The following is a 25076-nucleotide window of genomic DNA, read 5'->3' as shown; positions in this document are numbered from 1 at the left end:
TGTGAAGCCTCCTCCCTCCTGTTGTTTTTCTTAAGGTCTCGGACACCTCCAACCTCAGTGCCGCTGGGTTCCTACCACTAATAATAACAAGGAGCTAAAAAAACCCAGCTTCCCACTCGCAGTCGCACTCCACATGCACTCTTGATTCCCACGTGTGTGCACTCACCCACGCACATACAGACGGACACACAGACAACAGCACATCCACTGAAACAGGATCCAAGGGGCAGCAACACTGACGCAGACCCACAGGCACGGGGGGGACGGGGGGGGACATTTGGTAGCCCACGTGTACAGAAACACAGGGGCCTGCAAGCATCCAAGGGCATCACTGCTGCTCTTTTTAAGACCAGCTGAATAGGTGGGAGCATCCAGACGGAGAAAGATTTGATGCAAATATTAAAAATCTCCTTTTTTCATTGTAAGAGGGTCATTACTTGTGATGCTGCAGCACCAAGAGGCTGCAACCCACTCCCGAGGTAAATACGGTGGGAACTGAACTCCGGAGAGTGGGGGCAACACCAACACCACTTGCTCAGAGAGGGCATGGGGCACAGGCGGGAACTGCATCCCAGGTCCTGTGCTGGCAGCCAGGCCAGGGTGTGGGGCTGCTAACGGCTCTTCTGGGAGCTCAGCCAGGGTTCTAGGTCCAGCACTAGGCAGAGGTGGTGGGCAGCAACCTGCTCCGGCAGTGTTCCAGGCAGGTGTATGTCAACACTACCTGCTCCCAAGCACCGCCGGCTGAAAACACAGTTTGCAACATCCCTCTGCATGGGCCTGGTGCAGAGTGCAGCAGGCCCAGCTCTAGATCCTGCTCCAGCATCCACAGGCTGGAGTTTTCCCACTGAAATCGCAGTCAACTGATGGGAAAGCCGCCCGCTCCATGGAAGGAAATGCCTTCTCTCGTCCCTGCTTGCAGGAGGCTGATCGAGCCCAGGAGCCAGGGCAGGTCTTGCAGCCCAGGCTGCTTCTCGCTCTCCAAGCTAGAGCACCAAAAGCCATAGCGAGCTTCACACCAAGCCCTTCCCTGCGCCTCCCTCCCTGCCTGCCAGCAGAGACTCGCCATCTCCACCGCAAGCAGCCAGACCCACCCCACACCAGCCTGCTGTGGGGACAGCTGAGTCCGGAGGGGCTCGCGGGAGCAGCGGGGTCCCCTGCCTGCCCCCCCTGGCTGCCAGTGGGGCAGGGCTGGGGAGAAACGCAGGACAGGATCCAAGGCTCACAGCTCGCCGGGCACAGAGGCCATGTCGCACTCGGGTGTATGCATCAGGCGTCTGACATGGAGCAACCCTGAGGCAGCCCCTGCTTTTTCCCCTGATGCTGCTGGGATGCTCTCGTGGTGGAAAACAGTGTTTCTCATCGCTGGCAGACACTGGGCAGGCAGAGACAACCCTACCAGCCCCAGCGATGTGAGGGACCCCAGAGGGATGGACCAAAGAGCCCTGGACACACACGTACCATCGTCCCCTTCCCCCTGCCCTGCAGCTGCCGTTGGCAGAGCTGCCAACCTTTGTGTTTTGTAACAAACCTCAGGGTGCTCCGCTCCTGGAATCACACAGTTATGTGAAATCACAAAAACATACATAAATACATATAAAATTAACCTTTTATACATAAAAGGTAATTTAATAGCCACTCACAGCTGGAAAAAGTGACCAAAATCTAACCTAAACCCACAGAAATCAAACAGACTATAGCAGACACGCAGCGTTTTCTTTAAATCTCACATTTGAGCCATTCTCTTGATTTTAGGGTGATTTAAAAACCGTACGTGCCTGGGACTGCAGCAGGATGGGAAGGCTTTTCACCCACGGCAACCAAAACCTTAACAAGACACATGGGTAGGAACTACCCGTTCTGGCACTGAGGGGTGAAATTTCATTGTCTCCACAGCATGGGCTGAATTCCTTAGGTATTTTGAAAAGGAAAATATATCCCTTCCCCTTCCATCCCCTCCCAAATCTGGTATTTCTGAAGTCATGAACTCCTCCTCCTCCTCCTCCAGGATCAGAATTTCTCAGGGTAATTTCTCATATTTCATGCATGACCTTGATGCCGGGAGAACCGCAGCTCCCTCCATACAGGCACCCTTCCCGGGCTCTGAGCAACTCTGTGATCCCCGTTTGTCTTTTCCAAGACATGCTGCCAGTTTGCAAAATGGACACTAAAAATGCTCTGTATTCCAACACCAGCAGAGAGTAAACTCTTCTAATTAATTAATAAGCTAATCTGCAACAGGAGTAAGTGGCTGGTCCACCCCAACCCTGCAGGTCCCTGCGAGACGGGGCTAGTTGCTGGACACCAGTTTATTCTGCTTGAATTGCAAGTGATCTCCTCTTCTCCTCATGGAAAAAAAATAAAGGAGGGGAAAAAAAAAAGACTTGAGTCCTAAGAGGAGGTTAGTGGAGCTCCCTTCAAACACGCCATTGGCATCCACCCCATACAGGAACAGGACCGCCGAAGGTGGAAGAAGAAACAGTGAAGCCCCACTGCTGGCAGAGCAGGGTGAAACCTGGGGAGCAATGGTGGCAAGTCGGGTGAGTTTGGGGTGCCAAGGTCATGCACTGGGAGGGAAATGGGACTTGGAGAGCCATCTCGGTGGGAAGCAAAGCAAACACTGCAAGGTCTCGTTCCAGGGAGGGTGTGCACTGCTGGTCCCTGTGGGATTGTGCTGGGGTAAGGCTTGCTGACCATTGCGCTCTGCTCAGCACTTGCTGGGAGGAAACCACAGCCAGGGAAGCCACCCTCACTCCACGTACACCTTACTGCACCTCCTGGTCTGTCCCCCTGAACCTGCCTCTCCAACATAGGACACATCCACCCCCCGCAGGCAGGGGACAGGGTGGGGGATGTCTGCCAGGGGACAGGGTTGCCACGACAGAGCAGAACTTCTGTGAGATTAAACGCCTGCAGCCACAAGACGGAAAGACAGTAATAGTTTAACAGCTCGGACAATCCAGGGCATCTGGGCTCCTCATCCAAGTGTCATCATACAGCTGCAACACCGCAAGTGTCAGCTGTGTTACACACACGGGTCCAGCTCAGCCGGTCGGGCAACCCCACGCTACAAGGGGGGACACTGGGGCGTGGGAAGGAGCTCACACCCACCCGAGACCTCCCGGGCAGGGAGAAATCTGCAGGCAAGATGTCTCCCTGGCTCGCCTTAGGCCAGTCTCACCACTGTCCTCTCCCAAAGGAGAGAGCTACATCTGCGGTCCCTGCCGAGCCCAGAGTAACAGCGGAGTATACTCCTGCCCCGCCTGGAGCCCAGCACCCCCCTCGTCCTCCTTTGAAGCCCCTGGCCCTGCTGGCACCGGGGCAGCAAAATCCTACAACGTGCCTCAAGGTTTTGCCTGCTCTGAGGATGGCCAAGGTCCTTGTGTCCCCCAGGGACAGCTGGCAGGGGAGAGCCTGTGACACCCCTTCCCAAGGACCCTGAGCGCTTGCCAGCCCCTGCCTGACTCCCACTGGGATCAAGAAGGAGCCTGGCAGCTTCGCCACAGCCAGACAGACGCTCCATGACCTGCTGAGCAGCTCTGGTTTTAAATCAGTTAGAGCAGTGAAAAGCCTTACTGTATTCATGGGGTAAATGAAGCCCATGCCACTTCTCTGATGTCTAATAAGCACTACGCATCCTTCAGGGCCGTTCCTCCAGCAAGAGCAAGCATGTCCCCGCACACCCACCTGCGGGATGCTTGCAGGATGCTAATTCCCAAAAAACCGGGCTGAAACCAGCCGTAGGTTTGGAGGGTACTACAAGAGGGCAGGTGGACAAACCACAAGAGCGCACAGCCCTCATTCCCATAGGAAACCGGGGGGAGCAGAGAGCCACACTGCCCCACAGAGTGCCTTTAAACTGCAGCTGGACAGCTGGCCCAGGACAGGCGTGCTTGCTTCTCTGCCGCCCTCTTTCCTTCTCCTCTGCACCCGGGCCTTCCCCTCGCCGCCAAATCCCAGCCACCGAGTGAATAAGGACATTGTTTGCAGCCACCGGAAAGCCAGAACAGAGGGAACAGCTCGGAGCGTGAGGGGGAGGAAGGGCAGGGAGGAGGAGGAAGGTGGAACCGGAGCAAGGAAGCCACGAAGGGCAGATGCCTGTCGTGGGAATGGCTCCAGACACCTGCAGCTCAGCCCAGGGACTGGGATCAAGGGCCCCCATTGAGACCCGTGTCCCAGCACATTGCTGGAGATGGGCCTGAAGTCACAGCGACTGAATTTTAATGCATCAAAAGCCCTGGACCAAAAAGGCGAGTGCAACCTTTTGCCTCCCTGCACCTCCCACTGCAGGCTTCCTGCTCCCCAGCCCCACTCTGCCGTCAGCTGGCCGGTTTGCTGGGAAAACCCCACACGATGAGCTATTCTCATCCCTCCTGAAAGCATCCCCTCACCTGCCAGCACCTTGACACCATGTGGCTCTGAGGCACAGCGCCCCAGTGCCCCCCCCCAAAACAGGATCTCAAACCACGAGATCCTGCACCGCTGCAGGGACCAGTCCCCACAGCCAAACCCCCCCGCAGCATCCCTCCCAGCCCCACCACAGTCTCCTGCTGACCAGACCCAGGCAAAAGCAGCTCTTTCAAACTCCCCACGGCCCCCACAGCACTCGCAGGAGGCTGATCCACTTACAGGGACAGGAAGGAAATGCTTTCTGGTTGGGGTTTCATCTTGCACACATTTACAGTAAGCACCAGGCAGAAGGGGAGGTCTCCGGCCGGAGCAGGAGGCCTCGCCTCCCCTGGCCAGCCTGGAGCACACAAACGCTGCTCCGGGGTCGGCTTTTCTCACGGTGCTCCCCGTGCAGAGTTTGGGCTGGTTTGTCCCTGACAGGGGAAGGAAGAGGGAAGGGAACAGCCTCTGGGATATTAATAGCTGCCCTTGCTAGGAAGAGATGGGAGCAGCAGCCACGCAGCGCACGGGCATCAAAGAGACCCCCTTGCTAGCATCAAGGGACCCCCTGTGCACCAGGAGAGCTGGTGCTTTGTAGAAAAGGGCTGGGAGCCAAATACTCAGCACCAGCTTGGGGGAACAGGACGCAGGGTGCCTCTCACAAGAGCAGCTCTCTGCCCTGTTCTCACGCCAGGGTGGGTGGAGATGCCTCCTGACTGTCCCCATCTCCCTGCAAGACGCTGCCTGGTGTCCGAACCTTCCCCACCATGCCAGGGAGGAGAAACCATCAGGCTAAGCTTCAAGCCCCATCTCCATTGGCTACCGCAGAGACAAAGCCCCCACAGCCCATGTCCCACCTCTGGCGCTCACGCTGGCACAGGGCACCCCGCAGCGTGGCTGGCGCACAGCAGCTGGATGCTCCCCCAGAGCCATGACTCACAGCTGCTCGGGCAGCATTCAGGTCAGCCCCTGCAGCAGGACGGTGGGCATGGCAGACCATCCTCCTCTGCACAGCCTTGTACCAGGCAGACCCTGGACCCCCACAGCGCTGTGCCGGTGCCCGCAGCCCGGGCCGGCTCTTCCCCTTGTTTACACCCAGCAGAAAGGAGTTAGTAAGGGGAAAATGCAAGGCATTGTGTCTTGTGGGGCCAGCAGCGGGATTTCTGGAGGCCAGGAAACGAGGACCTATTCTCCATCGGAAAACGACCTTCAGAAGGACCTTGAGGATGTTAATTTGCCTTGCTGGGCCTCTGTGTCCCCCTCTGCTCCTCGCTGCTGTGGGGGTTACTGTGGCTGCGCCTTTTGTACATATAGGGGAAGGAGGCTGGGGATCTACCTGAGGTTTTTGGACACCATCTTCAACCCATGACCCAGCTGCCACTGCTGTCAGTGTCCTCTGAGTAGGGACAAAGATCTGCTTCAAAGGGAAAAGGTGGATAAAGGAGACAAGGAGCAGAGAGACAAGGCCAGCAGCTGCAGAAGCATCCTTCCTGTGCCAGCAGCCCCGCAAGTCCTGGACACAGGAGCCTTCCTGACACAGGGTGCCCAGTACGGGCAACATGACCCCCAAAACAGAGGCACCCCAAACACTGAAGCTATTTTTGCAGCATGTGGGAGGGTAGGAGTGTGAACATGAGCCAGCGTCAGATGAGCTGCCCTTGTGCAAAGCAGAGCAAGAGGCAGTGAAAGCGGGGTGAACCACCTCTGCCACACCTGGGGCTCAAGACCCATTCACGACATGTGGAGGAAAGCAAGAGAGCTGGAAACAGGGAAGATGAATACGGAGACAGAGGAGCTGGTTTGCATGCCGAGTGTGCAGCCAGGCGAGTCCTGACTGATGCTGCTGGTTCCACAGGATGACGATGACCCTCGGTGCTGCCTGTGCTTTAGCCAGGGCAGCCGCCTCCTGCTCTGGATCTGCCAGGGGAGATGCCACCCGGCTGGGGGAAACACGCTCCCACACTGTCACAGCAGCACAGGGAGAGCAGATGCTTTTGGGCAGTGCAGGAGCAAGACGGAGAGACCAGCTCTGAGAGCTGCTGGGGCTGCAGCTGCAGGAACAACCAGGCCTTGTGGCAGCGAGGAGCTCAAGAAATCTTTCTTCTCTCTGCTGGGAAGGGAGGGAGAAGAGATCGCCACCCAGGCATGGATGCAGACACCATCCAGCAGCCCTCCCCAGCCAGCTTTTAAAAGGGAGGACAGTCCCAGCTGCCCTCACTTGGGAGTGAGGAGAGCCAGGAGGAGTCACACAGCTCGGCTCCATGTTTATAAAGGACACGGTCTGCATCTTCTGTGCCATCAGAGGTGTGAAGGAAGAGCTGTTTTACCCTCCTCTTTCAGTATTAGTGGGGAAATGTCCTGTTTCAGGGCTGCTTATAAATCATTGCCAAAATTCACCCTGCTGCTGAGCCTTTTCTGGCATGGGGCTCCAGCTGTGGGCCCTGGCACAAGCCCGCCTGGCCCAGCATGACCCAGCACCAAATGCCATTTAAGCAACCAGCTCTGGAGCACCAGCACCGGGGCATTGCGAGGGCACTTTGGGAAAGTGCAGGGGTTTGCGACATCCCAGAAAGTTTCAGACACCCAGACCCAACTGCCTTGAGCAACCACTTCTAGCCACTTGGGACCTCAGATGACACGAACACCTGGAGCACATCTGGCCCCAATGACCAGCATCACCTTGCACCTCCTCCTTGCCATACCAGAAAATAAAATCTACGCCCAGCAGGTACACCAACTGGGATTTCACAGTTTTTCACACCTAAAAGATTGTGTAAGAAGTCCTGCCCCTTCTGCCTTCAGCATGCTCTGGCTTCTAGTTTCTTGAATGTTTCAATCAATTTACATGTATGTTTTGAGGGCCCTAACCCACTTTTCTCCCTCTTCTGTCTCTCCTCTCATGCATTTGCCCCTTCCCGACCACAGATCCAGCTGAAAAATTAAGCCAGTAAAAAAAAAACCAGTCACTTTTCAGCTGCATCATCTGCTTGAAGTGGCTCTCACAAGTGCTCTGCCAGCTCCAGTGGTGGCAACCTGGGCAGAAATGGGAGATCGTTCAGTGCTGAAACTCAATTGAATCATAAAACTCTGCTCCTCACACAAGCCCTGTTGCTCTGATGTATCATCTGTGAGTGGCTCCTTCCATAACCCCCAGAAAAAAACAAACAGGCTTTGGCAGCACCCCAATACTTCCTCGATCTGTTGTGGTCCCAGCCTCCCCCACCTCTGCTGAATCCCAAGATCTTCCCAATTTGCTGTTATTTCAGGGTCCCTGGGCAATCATTCCCAAACCAGGGCTGGCAGGATGCTTTGCCTTCAAAAGCAGCCATGCTGCAAAGACCACTCCCACTGCTGCCCCCATCTGCAGCCCCTGCAAAATTGAGAAACCCTCACTCAGTCTTCCAAATAAACATCTTGGATTCAAGATCCAGCTGGCCTGTGTGATCTCAGAGCTTTCTCCCTGCAGGGGTGAAACACAGCCAGCGGCTTCCACCCCTCCTCCCACTGCAGGCTGAGCTGCCTCTCCTCTGCCCAAAGACCTCTGCTCTGCACCCACCACGGCTCAGCCCGGAGCTCTGAACAACAGCCCCTTCAGCTTCCTACCTCTCTACTTTCTAATTTTTGCTCTGGAGGGAGCCTGGCCCAAGGACCTGGATGGGTGAGCAGGTTTTGGGGGGGACCCAGACACCACCAAGGAGCAGAGCAGCCACTGAGATACCCACATGCACCCATGCGTCCCAGCCATGAGACCACTGGTAAGTGCAAACGACCTGCAGCCACGTGCCCATCAGCGTCTCATCTGGTGACCCAGAGATGAGGGATCCAGCTGCACAGGCGGCACAAAGCTCCTCTCCAGGCTCAGGCAGCAGTAGAAAGAAAAGCCTGCTTTGATTTAAAGGCCATGATTTTATTTTTTTTCCTTCCCAACTGATCTAGTTAAACTTCCAACCGCTCAAGGCTATTTTAATTTGTACTGGTAAGTTAAATCAACACAAACAAGGGCAGAACAGGTTTATATGCACCTCTATTACAGGCTTGCACCAACTAGAACACAGCTAGATTTCTCCAGGCAGCTTTTTTTTTTTTTTGTTCCCTAATAAAGATAAGGGGGGGACGTTTTCTGTGCACCTCCAACTGACAAATGGAGCCTGAAAGTGAGTTGGGAGTCAAAGCCTTGCAGAAAGTCAAGGTGACTTATGCGCCAATAGGCTGGATTCAAAGAGCTTTGCAAAAATGCAGATCAACTAACAAGATTTATAAAACCCGTTAGGGGCTTAGAGGCCGCTTAATTCTCAGAGGTGCCAAGGAAAGTGCCTGACTCACAGAGGGATGGATGAAGCTTACAGAGGTGGCTATCTCAACCTTGTGGTTGCTTCAAGAAAAGGGGACTCAATTTCTCTTAGAAACGAGGTTTTGACGTGCTATGTTTACTCTGAGCCTTGGCTCCTCCATCACTTTAAAGAAACCAAGTCCTGCTGCTGCAGACAACAGTTACAAACATCTACCAAAAGCCACAGCAGAATCTGCTGCTTCAGCTTGCCAGCGCCAGACACCACCCAGAGGAGTATGAGACTCAACCAGATTCGGCACACAAGCTGCAAAAATAAAGAGAATGGGGGAAAGGAAAGAAAAAAAGAGGACTTTGCACTTCTGCAGCTCCCCAGTGCCCAGCGTTTCGCAGGCTGGAAGCAGCCTGTCAGCACCTGTGGGCAACCAAGGCAACATACAGTGAGCCTATCCACCCCTCAGCACCCAAGAGGGGACCGACCACAACCTGCTGAACGCGAGGACCCCTCAGCCACCTCCCTGCTGGGTTTTCTCTCTCCTGGCTTTTTTTTTGTTGGGTTTTTTTTTTGTTTTTTTTTTTTTTTTTTGCAAAGCGGCTGTTGAGAATCTGAAAGCCCGGATTATAATCTTTATGAATCCCATAGTTAGATTGCGCTGAACAGCAGCCCAGCAATACCAGATGTTCAAACAAAGCTGCCAACCGACAGCTGTCTGCAGCTTGCAGCGTGTTTTTACTTTAAAATGCAAAATGATACCAATCTATATTAAAAGAGAGACGTTCAGAGCCTTGCGATAGCAGCTGAAGCCGCGGATATTGCTCTTTCACGCAGGGTGTGGCGGCAGAAGGAAATATCTCAGAAACTACTGCTTAAGCTGCCCTCCCAGCCCCCCCAAATCCTGGCCCCTTTCCTAATGGGAAAGAGACTCACGTTACTGCCTGAGTGCCGTGAATGTACCAGTGCGTGTCCAAACAAGCCAGCAAAAAGAAAAATGCAGCATGAACAAACACCATCTAATGAAGGATGCCAGAACAAATCTGGGCGCTGCAGAGCCTGCACCTGGCTCTCAGAGGCGTGGGGAGGACGAAGCGACACACAGGGGGACTGAGGGAGCCTGTCCCAGAGCGGAGGGCGCAGCCCCTCCTGTACCTGTGACCAGACTGGGAGAGCAAAGGTCCCTTCTGGCAGCAGAACATCGCCAGTGGAAGTCAGGGATGGAGGGGCATCTTCCACAGCTCCAGCCCATCTACCCAGCATCCCGCCTTGGGCTGTCCCTCGTCCCTCTAAACCACACAGGGACACTCATGTGGTGCTGGCCTCACTGGGGAAACTCTGCTGGGGCCTCCTGAGACTCGGTACGCAGCAGGTTTTAGACTCGCATCGCTTTGTACCTTGATTTGTTAGGCTGGCTGGGACCAGGCACAAAGCCCTACACCCTGCAACCTTTTCCACGTGCCAGCAGCTGGGGAAGGTTGGAGCTGGAGCTCAGCCCCGCTCTCCATTCTTCCCCTGGAAATGCAAGCCACCTGCACCCACTGCATTTTGGGGGTGGCAAACCCTGAACACGCTGGGCACGGCACAGTACTTCTGGCTTGCAGGAATCGCACGAAGAGGGCTCTGACTTACTCAAACGTGACATCCCAAATTCCCCACCAGCCGCGATCACAGGAAATCTTTGGGACCGGTCCCAAGGCTGCCTCATTGTGCTCCGAGCAGCAACAGCATGAATGAATCATGCTCCTCAACGTGACACCCAGCTCCCAGCAACGTACTCGAGACCAAAATATTTACGTTGCAAACAAGTAAGAATAGGACCAGATCCCTTCCCCAGCCTGGTGACATAAAAAGGCCAACCTCGCCTTGCATCAAGCAAGTGGGTGGCGGGATGGTAAGAAAGCAGGAGCTAGAGACCAGCCCTGTGTCTCGTAGCTTGGCTCTGCCCAGCGATGCTGAACCAGAGCCCATCTCCACGGCCGCAGAACCCCTGCAGTGGTGAGCACCAAGACTACGATCCCCATGGTACCCCACTCCCGCCAGAGCTCAGCAGCCAGGTGACAGATGAAGGAGCATGCTGGGACTTGTAGTTTCCAGCCAGCCAGCTGCAAAACACAATCCGCCAGCAAACACATCTCGAATTAAAGAGATGCGAGGCCCCCAAGCTCCTGGCAAGGTGCCAGCCACGGCTTCTTGCTGGCAGGCGCTAGGCCAATTCCCATGTGTTGCATTAGCCCCTTCCCAAGGAGCTGCCAAGAGTCCGCACCCTGCAAACTCCCTCGCAGCCAAGCTGCGCCTTGCCCTTGCTGAAGCAAGGTCTCTGCATGGACAGCAAGATGCTCCCAGAGCTCAGGACAGCCCCGCGCCGCAGGAGATGTCAGCCCTGCTCCTGCCTTGCTGTGAGCCCCTCCGCTTCTGTGCCGCGGCACTGGGCCGCTGACTCCAGAGCAAGACCCTGCAGCTGGCACTGCCCAAGCTCCAGCTGTATAGAGCCCAACACTGCACCCCTGGAGGGGTCAAACAAAGATGTCACCGAAGCAGAGTCACAGGCAAGAAGCCACCAGCACAGTGCTTTCAGACAGAGCAGCACAAGCAGGCAAAGCTCCAGCGACCCACCACGCTGACAGGGCTGGGGGCAACCACCTCCCCACAGCATCCCGACCAGATACGCAGCCCCCACCCCCAGGGGCTGCTGTTCTGTGCCCCAGCGAGGGCAGGACTGTATGTCACCCCCTGGGGAGCGTGGCACCCCTCTCCTTGCCTGCTCACCCTCCCCGCTGTGGAGGAAATTGCAGCGCCCGGCTAACGTCAGGAGGCATCACTTCACACAAAGGCCAGACTTCCTGGTGGGGAATGGGTGGGGGAGCGGGGAGGAAGGGGAAGAGGAGCCCGGGGCAAAGGCAAGCGGCATCTCCAGCCAGCTCCCTGCGTGTGTATGAGGGGCAGTGGCAGGAGATGGCACGGCCCCTTCTCCTTTAATCGCCCTTGCGCTCAGGAAAGAGGCAACATCCTACTTCCCAGCACCCTTCACAGGAGCCCCAGCGTGCTCCTGCCCTGCGGAGCTGCGAGGGAGCATGCACCCCTTTAAGGATGCACAGAAAAAAGGGACTAGAGTTTATTTCAGTTTGCTCCTGCAAATAAATCAATTCCATCTTCTCCACCTCAGCTGGACTGTAGCTGCTGCTGACCAGGGGAAGCACGCTCCAGCTGAGCCTGGGGGGCGCAGCCCCCTGCCCAGCGCCCACCGCCACTTCTGTGATAAGCTTGAACACCACACACCCAAAATGGGCACAACGGCACACCCCACCTCACTGTCTCCTGGCCATGGGTGGCTAAACACTTGTGGCACCCATTAACCGGGCAATACAGGTAAAACCAACACCTTCAGGACAAAGTCACCTGCAGCCCTCATTTCCCATACTCCTCTCCCCAACGCGCTGCTTGAAGCTGAGCGTCTTTACAACACGCAGCACGTCACAGTACCCACAGCACCGATGCGACCTCTTGCTTCAGCCTCTCCTCCCCTCCGCTGCCTCCCACGGCCCCAGCTCATCCCCCAGCAGCAGGGGCAGCTGGCAGCCAGCACTGGGCTGCGTTGCTTTTGTCTCCACCTCAGCTGCCCTCCCAAGGGCAGGAGCACTCTGGACCAGTTGCACCGGCACTGGTGAAGATGGGTTGGCCATAGGGGACCTGTGGGATCTGGTCGATGTTGACTGAGGGGGGTGGAGGGAATCACTGATGTTGTAGGGGGCAGCCCAGGAAGGTGGATTTTGGATGTGGGCACGAGGGAATTAACTGTAAAGGAGCAAACCCTGCTGCTTTCCTTCAGCGTGCTGACTTCTGCTCCTACGAGGAGGCCTGTCATTGGTTTTTAATCTCACCCAATTACTGGCCAGCCTTTGACATTATCGATCCAAGCCCCTGAAGTATCATTTATCTTCCAGGTTTGACTCGGCAATCGGAGCTCAACAGCTCAGACCCCAGCCAGGTCCATCCTTCCAGGGAACCAGGGGATCTGCTCTGCTCGACCCTGGGCCTGCCAGTTCGCACAAGCTGTGTTCGAGACTCGGTTTCCATGCCCAAATCCACACCAGATGCCCTCTCCCCACGTGGCACTTCATCTCCTGCCTCAAAAATCCAGCTCCTCAGGTCTCCAGCAGGGCCTTATGAAGCCCGGCAGTCCACACGCACTGCTTCCTCCTTTCAGTTTCATTATCCTCTTTTTTAAAGAGGATGCGGTGGAGGCACACCCAGAGCCGCACAGGGAGCGGAGGGGCAGCGCCAGTGTGCAGGGTACAATCAGAGAAGCCATTTCTAGCTGTTACCGCGCTGCCATTTTCTAGAGAAGGACCGACAACAGCAGCTCCTCATCCCCTGGTGAGCTTGCACCCACAAAGGAACCTGGCTGATAGCTGGGTTCTGTGATAGCTTCTCCTTACCTGCCAGCTAGCACAACTGCACCTCAGGGCCAGCTGGTGATTTCTGCTCGACCTTTACAATGTTAGCACCTGCTCCCTCCACCGGGCAGAATAAGAGGGGGACTCCACGGATGCAAAGCAGCCAGCAGGGCTGGGATTCAAAACACCTGGGATCGCCATCCCACGGATGGGACACACCTGGGATCCCTGTCCCACGGGTTCCCACTCCCCTGGTTTCCTTCACCTTCCACCCAAGCTGACAGACCCAGCCTCTGCCTTTTGGGAAGCACAAGGTTTTCCTCAAATGTCCGTGTCTACAGTTACTGGGTGCAGCGTGTGCATGAAGCCAGTCTTTTTGGATGCCTCCTGTCTCTCCTCTGCTCCTGCAAAGCTGGGCCTTGCATTTTTGGAAGGAGGAACATTTTCAGAGGAAGGCTCCAGCAGGCAGTTTTAACGTGTAAAGGAAGGTTTAGCTTATCACCTCGGTATTGTTTTGCAGATTGCCGCAAAAGCACCGTGATAAATGGAGGCTAGTACCATATGTGTTCCCAGATCACAGAGGTAGCCAGGAGCCACCCTTGGAGAGGACCAGAGGAGAAAGTACCTGGGTGGGGGCAGCTAGCAGGGTCTGTGTTCGGCAAGGTACCACCACCAGCAAAGAAAGCCTGAGTCTTCAGGATTGCTTCCTCACCGTGCCACGGAATTCCCAGCTCCCTAGCAGGTCCCCCCCCTTCTGTTTATCTCTACTTTAGGGTAACATCTTGACTTCCCTACCCAGATTTTAGGTTGTTGCAGAGATTAAACTGACCTTTTTCTCCCGTGGTAAGTAGAATGCTAAAATATCCTTGGCTGGAGGACAAGTTGTGGTTTTACATGCTGAGCTCACACTGTCAGGAGATGCGTTTGGCAAGGGGTGGTCTCCGCACAACACACAAGGCGTTATTTCCAGTCTCCTGCTTGGATGCCCTGTCGTGCAGGATGCCAGCAGGCAGAGGCAGGGAAATAAACCCAAAACGTGCTCCCATTCCCTTGCAGGGGGCAGATCCCATCCCCTACAACCAAACCACCCCTGACCCAAACAGGGCTCATGGGCCTCAGCCACCCAGCCACAACAGTGCAGCTGTGGCAGGAGAGCTGCAGTAATTCCCTCCCGGATCCAGCCACCCCCATCGCTAAGGGGGCTAGCACAATACCCGAGGGAAGGGGGAGCGTGGACCAACCCACCCCCCATCCCCAAAGGGTCTGCGAGGGGGACAGAGACCTCGCAGTGCATTTATTCCGCTCCATCCATTTGAAAGGCACGCTTCAAGGGGCTTTCTGCCATCAGAGGCGGGTGCACCAGGACAGGAGGAGAACAAAGGGAGGCACCGGCACCCCCAGCCCTTTGTCTGAGCGCAGAGGAGTTCACCTGCAGGGAAAACCAGCTTCCACTGCAGAGGCAGCAGCTCCACATGGATTCGGATGGGGAGAGGGATACAGCCCCCCCGCTAGCAAGAGGATAATGAGCAGAAGGTCGCAGTCGCGTTACCCTCTCTCCCCTTGCCACAGACACAATCCCGTTACAGCACACACCAACACCCCCCCCCCCAACGCCCCCCCCGACTTCCCAACAACAACCGCAACCAGCAATAAAAACCATTGCCACGAAAATATCAGCCTGCCCCCCAGCACGATCGATTCGTGCCTGCGTGTGGCCAGGCACCAAACCCCGGAGCTCAGCTCCACCGACCAGGATCGACTGGGAAGGAAGGGGGTGGGAGACTAGTTTCCAGGGGATGGGGTTTTAAAGGCACACAATAACTGGCTGAAATTAGGGTTTGGATTAAGCTGTTGTGCAGCGAGGGAAAACTGCCTCCATTAGGATACAAGGATTTTCCTTTCCTTTCTCCAAAGCTCCAGCTCCAGGATGAAGCTTCCAGGTCACCCAGGCAAGGGAGAGAACTGGGTGACACCGAGCAAATGGGGAAACCCACACAGGGAGAGATGGGTGGAGGGAGGAAAGGGCAGATCAGCCCTCCCTGAGCCCCAGATCGCACAGTCGGCTAGTCTGACAACGTTTACTCATATTTCAGAGAGACACAGCCATCCGGAACGTCACTCCCTGCCAACTGCCTCATCTGGAGCCATCCACAGCTCAGCTCTTCCCAGCCCACTCCAGAGACGGCCCCCCCCCCAGAGCATCCACACACCAAGGAATTGAGAAAGGCCAGGCAGAGGAAAGAGAAGAAACAGAGAAATTAAACTGATTCCTGTTCAATTTTTTTTTTTTTCAAACCGTTCTGGTATATTGTTCCAGCAAATGGATGATTTTGAGTGCATGTTAGGTAGATGGCACCAACGCAGAGTGGCAGGGTGCTGCTCTGAGCTGGGAACTTTGCTCATGTTACCATCACAAGTGAGTCACAAGACCCAAAAGGGGCAAACCATGATCCCCTGGTGAGAACGGGCCAAAACTGTCCTTATCAGAAAGGATTTGTGACTGGGAGCTTCTTCCTCAAGTTCATCTGGGGGACATATGTAAAAACTCTTGCGTGCATCCAGAGTCTCACGCCTGTAAATAACTGTCCCTCCCTCCATACTTGGGACCAGGCATCTTTTCCTCCCATTCCAAAGCATGCTGGCTGTAGCTCTCCTGGGTAAAGGAGGGGTGACTACTCGATCAGTGCTTCTTCCATGGAGGAAAGAGAAGGGCAGGACATCCCTGGTCCTGCACATTCCATACCTCCCCACTGGTCTTCCAGCATCTGCCCCATCTTCTCTACCAGCAAATGGAGGTTTGTTGCAGAAAACTGGCTGCCACTGCACTGCAAGCAAGCTCAGCAGCTCCAACTCCTCCGAGCCATCCCCCTTACTCCAAACAAACCAGCATCTCCTGCACCTACAAGCTGCTGATAAAAGCACAGAGTTGACAGTCGCCAGAACCTAGCCCAGCTCTATAGCATTTTTTTTTGTTTTATTTTAAAGAAAAAAAGCCAGACCAGACCAGATTCTGCCCCGGAGCCTGCGTGGCAAACCAGAATCTGGCTCCAAGTGTTTATTTATAAATCCTTACATACATGTACATTTGAATTCTGACAGAATTAATTCTGGCATCCAGCTAATTCAAAGCATTCCTCCCCCATCACACTACTGTTGCAGGCCAGCCCAGCACAGAAGCTGATTATAAAATGCTGCACTAGCCAGGCATTTCTGCAAAGGCTTGTGCTATTGAGCATTCAGTCTTTCCTTGCTTGGCTATTTCATTGTTTCGGTGTCGATCCCTCCTCTCTTGCCCTGTGTTTCCTGGTTACTTTTGTCCCTGCTCTGGAAGCACTGCTGCTCTCAGCCCCATTTCAGCGTCAGATTGGAAAAAAAACCCCAAAACAATTACACGAAATTAAAGAGAAGAAAAGAAGAAATTACCACAGTGTACCAAGATTTCCAGTAAACAGATAGGTAACAAGCAAAAAATAGGCCAATACGCTGCAAGGCAAGCTGCAGACAGATCTGGGGATAGAAAACCCACTGCCTCCCTCCAAAGCACAGCTAAGAAACCCCTGTGTGGTCACACGCTGTCCTCTGGAGCAGAGAGGAGAGAGGTCAGGGCAGCTAGCACTGTAAGAGCCTCTTTATTCTTGGGCAGTTGCATGAATCTGATCACTTGTGCCCTTTGTGAGATATGGAAATCTGCCTTCTCCTCCCACCCCCTTCACCAGTTCCTCCTTCTGCTTCCCCCCCCTGCTCAGATGGGGACCAGAGGCAAAGACCAGTGCAGCAAAGAGGCTGTGGACCCCACCTCCAGCAGGACCAGGCTTAGCCAAGCACACAGGAGAGCCCAAGGACAGCGCTTTTTTGATGGAGCGAAGGGAGGGGAGGAAAAGGGAATGATGGTTCTGGGACTCGCACATTCCTCGAAGGGCTCAGCCAGGTTCCCACATGCAAGGCACAAGACTGAGGGGTAGAGGAAAGTCCAGGGTGTCACACTGCAGCCCATGTCTTTGCTATTTCTCGCTCTCCACCACGTTCGTGGGCTCGAGGAGAGCAGCATGCTGCACACCTCCATGCCAGCAGTCACATAACGCTTACATAAATATCACAGGTTGGATTTAGACTGCACAAGGGCCTGGGCTAAGTTTACTATGCCCTCACCACCAGTCAAAGCTGGGCTTGTACCTCCTGGTTCACAGACCAGACCAGGACACCCCCAATCTCAAGGGCTCGTTCAAAGCCACTGCCAAGCAAGGTCTTCAAGGCAGAAAGCTCTCTGGCATGGGTGGGCAAGGCTGCGCCTAGACATCCCCACCTGCAAAGTGCAGCCAACCCCTATATAGTGCAGGAGTAAGTCTGAGTTACAATTTGTCACTGTTCCTTGCAAAGCAGCTCAAGGTCCTCAGATGACCCTCTCTTTCCCTCTCCTTCCACCTCCCTCTTCACCAGCACCCATCCACATAGCACTGTGCCCCATGGAAAAAGAACATTTTCCGCTGCAGCCCCCCATCCTACTCCTGTTCTTTACCAAAGCTGTCCCCTCCATGAAAGCCTCCTCCCTCCCACTTAAACCCACCAGGCTGCCTCCCAGCATCCTCCATCTCTGCTGTCACTTCTCAGATTCACTCTACACAGAAGACTTGCAGCTGCAGGTCTAAAGCAAGCAGCCACTGGCTACTTGATGGGCTAAGGGTGAGGAAAATGCTCAAGCTTAGCAGGAAGGCAGCGGGAAGAAGCCCTTAATCCAAACCCCAGGGAGGCAGGAGACTCTCTCAGTTCAGTCAAAGATCTGGAACCGCCAAGATACCCACTGCCATTTGGCCAGCAAACCCATCTGTGTTTGCAGCAGGGTGGCTCAGCCCCACCGAGACTTCTCTAGGGCAGAGCACAGGCTGCTATCAGTTGAACTGAAAACGCCTGCTGCCCCTGACAACACCATGCAGCAAACCTGACAGATCAATGGTGGTGAATGGCATGGAGCTAGAAAGCAAGGCTAGGTGTGTGCTGGGATTTCTGTGACTGCCCAAGGCCCAAGAAGTCATTACACACCACGGCAGCTTGACCAACTGACAGCATCCCAGGGCACAATGATCAGTCACATTTAGGAGCCTAGCGCTGGACTCGTGAGACCTCCAGGCAGTAACCAGGGCATTGGCGAAGCCGAGGAGGGAGAGACCTGGGTTAGGCTGACCTAACCCCTGGGTTGGGTTGGCAGTTCAGCTCTGGGGTGCTGGTAGAGGCTCAGATGGAGGGCGCAGGGAGAACTGGCACATCTCCAGCTTCGTAGGACCTAGAGCAAGAGCTGTCTGGGGACCAGGTATGTTCAAAAAGCACGATAGGAAATGCCTGCCAAGCACCAACCCACACCATCTACAGTCACAAGAGCTAAATTAACGCTCGAGCACTTGGGCATTTGCACTCACAATGCCTCCAGTGAGCTGCGTGCTGCACTCCTCATAAACAAGTCATCTGGAAAATAAGTAAGCCTGTAAAAATCCAGTCTATCACAAGTTACCAAACCAGTTTCAGAGTAAAACAACCTACAGCAGCTTACGCCAGAAGCCTGACAGTGGAGCTGACCCCAGCCTCCCCACCAGTGAGGCTCCCTAGGTCCCAGCAAAACGTCCCCGGCACAGATGACAGCATGGGGATGCGACATGGGACTAGTTTCAAACAAGAAGGTGTCTCTGGTGTCAGGGCCACCTAGCAAAGAAAAACTGGTGGCATTTTCCCTCTAGAGACCTTAGAGGCAATCAGCTGGGGCAGGCAGGAAAAGCGCACAGGCCATCTCTGCACTGGGGCTGGTGGCCAACAACGGCAAAGGACCAGAGGTTCTGGTATAGACTTGGGATTCATCTGTCCCTGTGACCCTACCAAGAGCTCACCTCACCTCTTTCCCATACTTTAGAAAGGACCTGAGCTGGCCCTTACCTGGGGTGCTGCCAAGAAAACAAGCCCAAAGCCACCGAGGAGCATATGGACTCAGCAGCCCAGTCCCTCTATCCCCATGGATTTGCCGAATGGGCGCTGCTCCACAGTGCTGGGCAGGAGGATCCCCAATGTTCTCCCACAGGTCTCCATGCCACAACGTGCTTTCTCCCTCTTCATGTTCAAAACCATCAGAGAACTTCAGAATGTGGAGGGATTTGCTCCCAGTTTCCCAAAGATGCACTGCAAGCTAGGTCAGAGGGAAATCTATCTCTGTCCCCTGAAACAAAACGGAAGCAGGAGCAGAGCCTCTGCCCAAGCCCTTTTCCACTGGTGGAACCTCCAAGCTGTGGACAGGCAGCTGGGACCATCCCCAAATAAGCTCCGATGGGCCTGGCCTCCATATCACACAAAAATGGGACAAAAATGGTAATGCCCCACACGTGAGTCCCTTTCTTTGGCTGCTGCCTTCTCATCCGCGTTCCAATCCCAGTAATGTACTTTTCCCCTTTTTGGACTAAAAAAAAAAAAAAGTGCAACACATCAACCTCATGCTGGAGCAACTTTCTTTTTCAACCTTGGAAGCAGGTTCCCCCATGCAGGGGAGACAGCAGGCTCCCCCATGCAGGCAGGAGGCACGTGGCTGGGGCAGCAAAGATGGAAGAAAAAGTGTTTCATTTTGAGACCTTGACACAAACAAAATGACAAGAAAAAAAGAAGAAGAAAAAAAAAAGAAGCTGGGTTGTTGGCTTTTTTTTTTTCCTCTCCTCTTTAAGCACTACAAAAACAGGAAACAAAGGAGAAAACATCTCACAGGGGGGAAGGGGAGGTAAGCGCTTTATACGCCCACGAAAGAAAGATTAACCACATATTTTATTTACAGTTTGTATTACGGTTGCACCATGAAGTTCAACCAATTCTGAGCCAGGGCTCTGTGGGTTTGTGCAGCACCTAATGCTGAGCGGTCCCCTTCCCCCAAACCCATGAAGTGCGTGCCTACACTTTGAGCCAGTCCTCCACAGACACCTTCTTTCCTCCTGCAGACACCTGCCTCCAGCCTCTTTTGCCCAGCACTAGCTCTCCTGCCCTAATTGCCAGCTTACAGCCGAGAAGCACTGGTGCTGTCCCCAAGGAGTTTTGAGCCCCTTTTCCCCTTCAAACTGGACCATAACTGGGGCCAAGATGCCCGTCGACGTGGGCCGGCAGCAGAGCCAGAGTAATAAATGCTAAAAAAAACCGTGAGTTTATGGGGAGGGTGTTTGGAGACTGCCATCGATCCTCCGGGCTATGGGGGCCACCCCTGACACCCCGGGTTGATACCGCACACTCACACCAAGTCCCCTGCGCTAAGGACAGGGCTCCGAGCCTCCAAACTTTGACTCATTTCTCAATTAACGGCTTCCCGAAGGCGAGCCACACATGGAACAAACCTCTCACAACGGGGCCTCCCCCGGACCTCCCAAGCCCAGCGTTACTCATCCGCCCCCCGGTCCCAGCCCTCCTTTCCCGGGATGCTCTAAGAGCGGCTCATGCCGCGGGGTGAGCAAGCCGCCAGGAATCCCAGGCCCGGCTCCCGCAGGCGGGAAGCGTCACCAGCTGAGTGCACGCACCCTAATTCGGGAGCCGACATGGCCGCCTTCCTCGCCGGCTGGCAAGGAGTGGCTTTCAGCCAGAGACCTGGCCAAGGCCATGCAGAGAGCATCAGCAACCTGCCGGGAATTTTTCCCAGCAGCTCTTCCCTACTCCAGTCGCTTCATGGAGGAAACGCTTCAACTACAGGGCGTGGGGGGAATCCTTCGGGTACGTTGTCCCCTACCTTCGGGCTGTCCTCCATTGCCCCAATCTCTGAGCACCCACCCGAGCCACGCACCCAGCCACCCAGCAGGGGGTGGGGGGGGGTGGGGGGAGAGACAAGCTTATCACCGAAGAGAAAGGAAATTAAGATAACGTGGCGATGGAGGTACCGAGGGATTTGGCCAAGGTCACGAAATAATTCTGCAGCTCTACAATGCAGCTGTCCGACACCTTCGGTGCCTGGCCGCATATCCCAAAATTTCAAGCCAGGGCCAAAATCCAGCCTAGCTGGTGGCAGCTTTTTGCCAGGTCATTAGCAGCATGCATCCGCAAGGAACAGCGAACATCCAGCCATAACAACGGCAGCAACAACAACAAAAAAACCATGCAGCAAGAGCGGGAACACATGAGATCAAAGTGTCCTGGAAAAGGACCTGGAAAAACAGTTTTGGTCCCTGGCTAAGGGTCCCAGGAAACACACAAACGAGCCCCGTCCCAGCCCCACACAGCCCTCATGGGGTGGCTCCCCACCCTGGCAGAGGGAGACCAAAATGATTCCCTATAAATAGAAGCAGAAAAGCGCTTCTCCAAAAGCCTGGCTGGGTCTTTCCCCTTTCAGTGCATGTGGCGGAGCTGCTGGCACCTCCACAGAGCTCTCTGGTTTTCCCCAAAAAAACCTGGAGAGGAAAATAACCTTCCTGTGAGCTCAGGCTGGCTCCCCTCTACATAGAGCTGCCCCCCCTCCGGCCTGGCCATCCAATTGGAAAGTAATTATACTGCAATTTTTATTTATGACTTTTTTTTATTGCTAAATGGTGACTCATTTTGGCAACATTAAAATACACAGGAAATCATCCCTATTTTACAGTAATCACCATTCAATTCATTGTTAAATATTTATTCGGCGGACAAGCGCCGGGGCTCTTTAGAAGGGTCAGAGGGGGAGCGGAGGGGCAGCCCTGGGGCCGGGGGGAGGGGGGGGGGGAGGGGGGTGTCACAGCAGGGCTGCCCACAGGGCTGTTAAATGCCCACCACAAACTTCAGGGTGGGGAGCCAGGGGTGAAAGCTGCTGCCAGATGGCCTGGCCACTAGCAAAATACACACTCCCTTTCCCTCGAACCCAGCGCTACGCCCCATGCTGCTTCAGGGAAGGGGGGCAGCCCCGTGCCCCCTGCTAGGAACCCCATTCTTTGGCCAGACCCCAAGCCCAAATCCCTGCCAGCAAGAAGCCGCGGGTCCCTGAGACGAAGCTCTTCCATCGCCGGGGGGGGGGGGGGGGGGGGGAAGGGGACGGCCCTGGCCGGAGGTGGTGGGAAGAGCCAGCAGTTTGACATTCACGGGCCTTACAATAGCTGGGGTGCGCGTCCGTGCTGCCCTGTCCCCCCGGGGAGCCCAGTTTCGGGGTGACTCGCCCCGAGATGCGGGCAGCTCCTCCGCCTCACCCCGAACACCAGCAACTGGGGAGACAACCCCTCCAAACCCTGCTGGCCCAGCACCTCGACCCTTCCCCGTCCAGCTCTGAGCCGAGCAGCCGCAGGCCGTACAGCCGAACGGCTCCAAAGGCCCCCCCTTCCCCAGGGAGCCCCCCCGGCACCCCCGGGCTCCGTCACCGCTCGGCTGGGGAGGCCGCCCAACATGTCTGCCGCGGGGGACCGGGCCGAGGAGCAGAGCACCGGGGTGGCTTGTGCCTTGGCCCAGACACACACAGGCCTTTGGGGAACAAACATGGCAGGGGAAGGGGCGGCTGGGTGAAGAGGTGCCCCCCCCCCGCTCCCACCCCGAGCCGCACAAACCCCCATCCCCACGACGGTCTGACTTACCCTGATCTCATTGCGGCGAATCTCCACGTCGCAGACCGAGTGTCCCTGGTGGGCCCCGCTGTAGTAGCAGCAGAACTGGCAGACGGCCACCTGCTCGGCCTCGCAGTGGTACAGGCGGTAGGCGTTGTGCTGGGGGCAGCTCCAGGCCCGCACGTCGTCCGCCTCCACCAGGAGATGGCCGCGGGCGGTGGAGGGCTGCTGCAGGTGGGTCTGCACATGGGACTGGCAACACGGGGCCTCGCACCTCAAACAGATCTTCTGGGCCGGCAGCGGTGGGCCCCGGCGGCAAAAGACGCAGTGCAAGACGGAGGGGGGCTTCTCCAAGTTAAGGGAGTTGAACTTCTCCACGATGTTGGTGAGCTTCAGGTTCTTCTCCAGGTTGGGCTTCTGGTTGTAGGCCTGGTTGCACTCTGGGCACCGCACCAAGCCCGACTCCTTGGCCCACGCCTCCCCGATGCAGCCCCGGCAGAAGTTGTGCTTGCAGGGCAGCTGGACCGGCTCCACGAAGACGTGCAGGCAAATGGGGCAGATGAGCTCCTCTTCGAAGCAGTTCTTCCAATTCTCGGCCATCTCTGCCGGCAGCCGCTGGCGACGCTTCCCCCCCCCCCGGCTCGGCTCGGTCGCTCAGTGCGGTCTAGGGGCGGGCGCCGGGGTCTGTCCGCCCTGGAACGGCAAAGCGGGGGGTGAGCGGCCGGGCTCCCCCGCCCCGCACGACGCAACAAAAACGGCAGCGGGTTCCAAACCGGGGGACAGAATCGGGCACGGCGCAGCACTCGAGGAATCGCCAGCCAGAAACCCCGGTGGCCCCGGGGTTGTCTTTAAAAAAGCGACGCGAACGGTTAAACCACCCGACGCGACACCGCAGGGCGCGCAGCCCCCGCCACCCCCAGGAGCCCTTTTTCTTTTTACCCCAGAAGGTGAATCGAAACTTACCAAAGGTTGAAAAAAATCCATACAAAATCCAGCAGCAGAGTCCAAGTTCCATATAAAGCTCCTAAATTTAGCGCTCCGGATCAGATTTTTCCTTTCTTAGGTTTGCAACTGACATTCAATATTTTAAAGGGACTTTTGTCCCCCACAAGCCCGGCTAACAGCTGAGAGCACCGACTCGCTCGGGTTTGTTGTTTTTTTTTTTTTTTTTTTTTTTTTTTATCTTCCCTGTATTTCTCCTCCCTCTCCCCCTGATGGGAGTTGGGAATCAGTCTTTTAAAGGAAACAGATCAAAGGGTTAAGATCCAAAATGGGAAAAGGAGGAAGATTAAAAAAAAATATATATATAATAATAATAGCGACGATGACGATGGCGAAAAACCGAATTCTCTCCGTGGCCCCCGAGATTTGCTTCTAATGCGGTGAAGCAGCAGAGAAAAAAAGGAAAGGGGGGTGAAGCCGAGACGGGGAGGGGGGGGTAGGAAAAAAAAAAAAAAAAAAGGGGAAAAAACCCCCTCTCGTCTGCTTCGAGATTGCGAGGTCTTGAATGGGAGAGCTCGGTCATTCAGAGCAAACCCCAGCGTAGCGCAGCCCTCCCAGCCTCGTCCAACGCTCCCGGAGAGGGATGGGAGAGAGGATGGGCTTTGCCGAGGGGGAGCTCTGAACCCCGCGGACCCCAAATCAACCTGCTCTGACTTCCCACCGGGGGCTGGGGGAAAAACGGCGCGTCCGGGGCGGGGGGGTCCGACCTAGCCCGGTCTCATGGCCGGCCGGGGGGACGCAGCCCCCCCCCGACGGCAACAATGCGATGGAGCCGGGGGCGGCGGAGGTGCCCGAGCAGCCTCCGGGTCGCTCCCCGCTCCGGGCCCGCCGGGAAGGGGCGAGGCGGCGGCGGCAGCCGGGAGGAGCCGACCGAAGCGTGCGGTTCCGGGAGAGCCGAGTCAGCTCTCAGCCATTTTGAGCTGCCCTGCTGGAGACCGGAGACGCGTTAAAAATAAAATAAATTAAAAAATAAAATAAAATTAAAAAAGGTATTAAAAAAAAAAGTCACCGGAACAAAACCGCTCCCGCCGCCTCCCCCGCCCGCGCGGCGGGGCTCTGCGGAGGGGCTGCGGCTGCGGGGCCGAGCCGAGCCGTCCCGTCCCGGCGGGGCCGCTCAGCACAGCCCCCCGAGCCTGCCCCCGCCGCCGCCGCCTCCAGCCATCTTGGGGTCGCCCTGGGCGCCGCCCGCGCGCCGGAGCCCCACGCCCCGGCCTTCCTCCCGCCGCCCTCGGGGAGGCGGCCGCGGCCCGGGGGGGTGGGTGACGAGGAACGGGGGAGGGGGGGCGTGGATCCCCGCAGCGGATCTCCTGGGGGAGGAGGGGGCGGCGCCTCGCAGGCGGCCGGGCTCAGCCCCGGCGCGGGGGGCCGGGGCGGCGGCGGGGGGCGGGCGGGGCGGCCATGGGGGCGGCGGCCGCGGGGGATATATCGACCGAGGGGGAGGGGGCGGGCGCGCCCCGCCCCGGCGCGCCGAGGGGCCGCCCCGCTCGGGAGCCGGTGGGGCTGGGGGGAGC

At 56.1% G+C, this 25076-nt stretch overlaps 1 protein-coding gene across 2 annotated transcripts in view; it reads right to left on the bottom strand.

Annotated features, from left to right (window-relative positions):
• The window catches only part of TRIM8 (tripartite motif containing 8), a 30544-nt gene extending 5699 nt beyond the window's left edge, over positions 1–24845 (bottom strand). The window contains exons 1-2 of one of the 2 annotated variants that reach the window (XM_005238971.4): positions 23527–24844; positions 22594–23256 (exon numbers count right to left, since the gene is read on the bottom strand). In XM_005238971.4, the coding sequence (XP_005239028.1) occupies positions 22594–23163 (570 nt within the window). In that variant the 5' untranslated portion in view covers positions 23164–23256; positions 23527–24844. Of the gene's footprint in view, positions 1–22593 lie in introns of both variants that reach the window. The other variant, XM_055794184.1, reaches the window with a different exon arrangement.
• Between the last annotated feature and the right edge of the window lie 231 nt (positions 24846–25076).

The sequence above is a fragment of the Falco peregrinus genome, chromosome 1 (genome assembly GCF_023634155.1).
Source record: "Falco peregrinus isolate bFalPer1 chromosome 1, bFalPer1.pri, whole genome shotgun sequence".
Taxonomy (NCBI): Eukaryota; Metazoa; Chordata; class Aves; order Falconiformes; family Falconidae; genus Falco; species Falco peregrinus.
The sequence above is the reverse complement of the archived record's forward strand: the minus strand, read 5'-3'. Positions and strand labels throughout refer to the sequence as shown.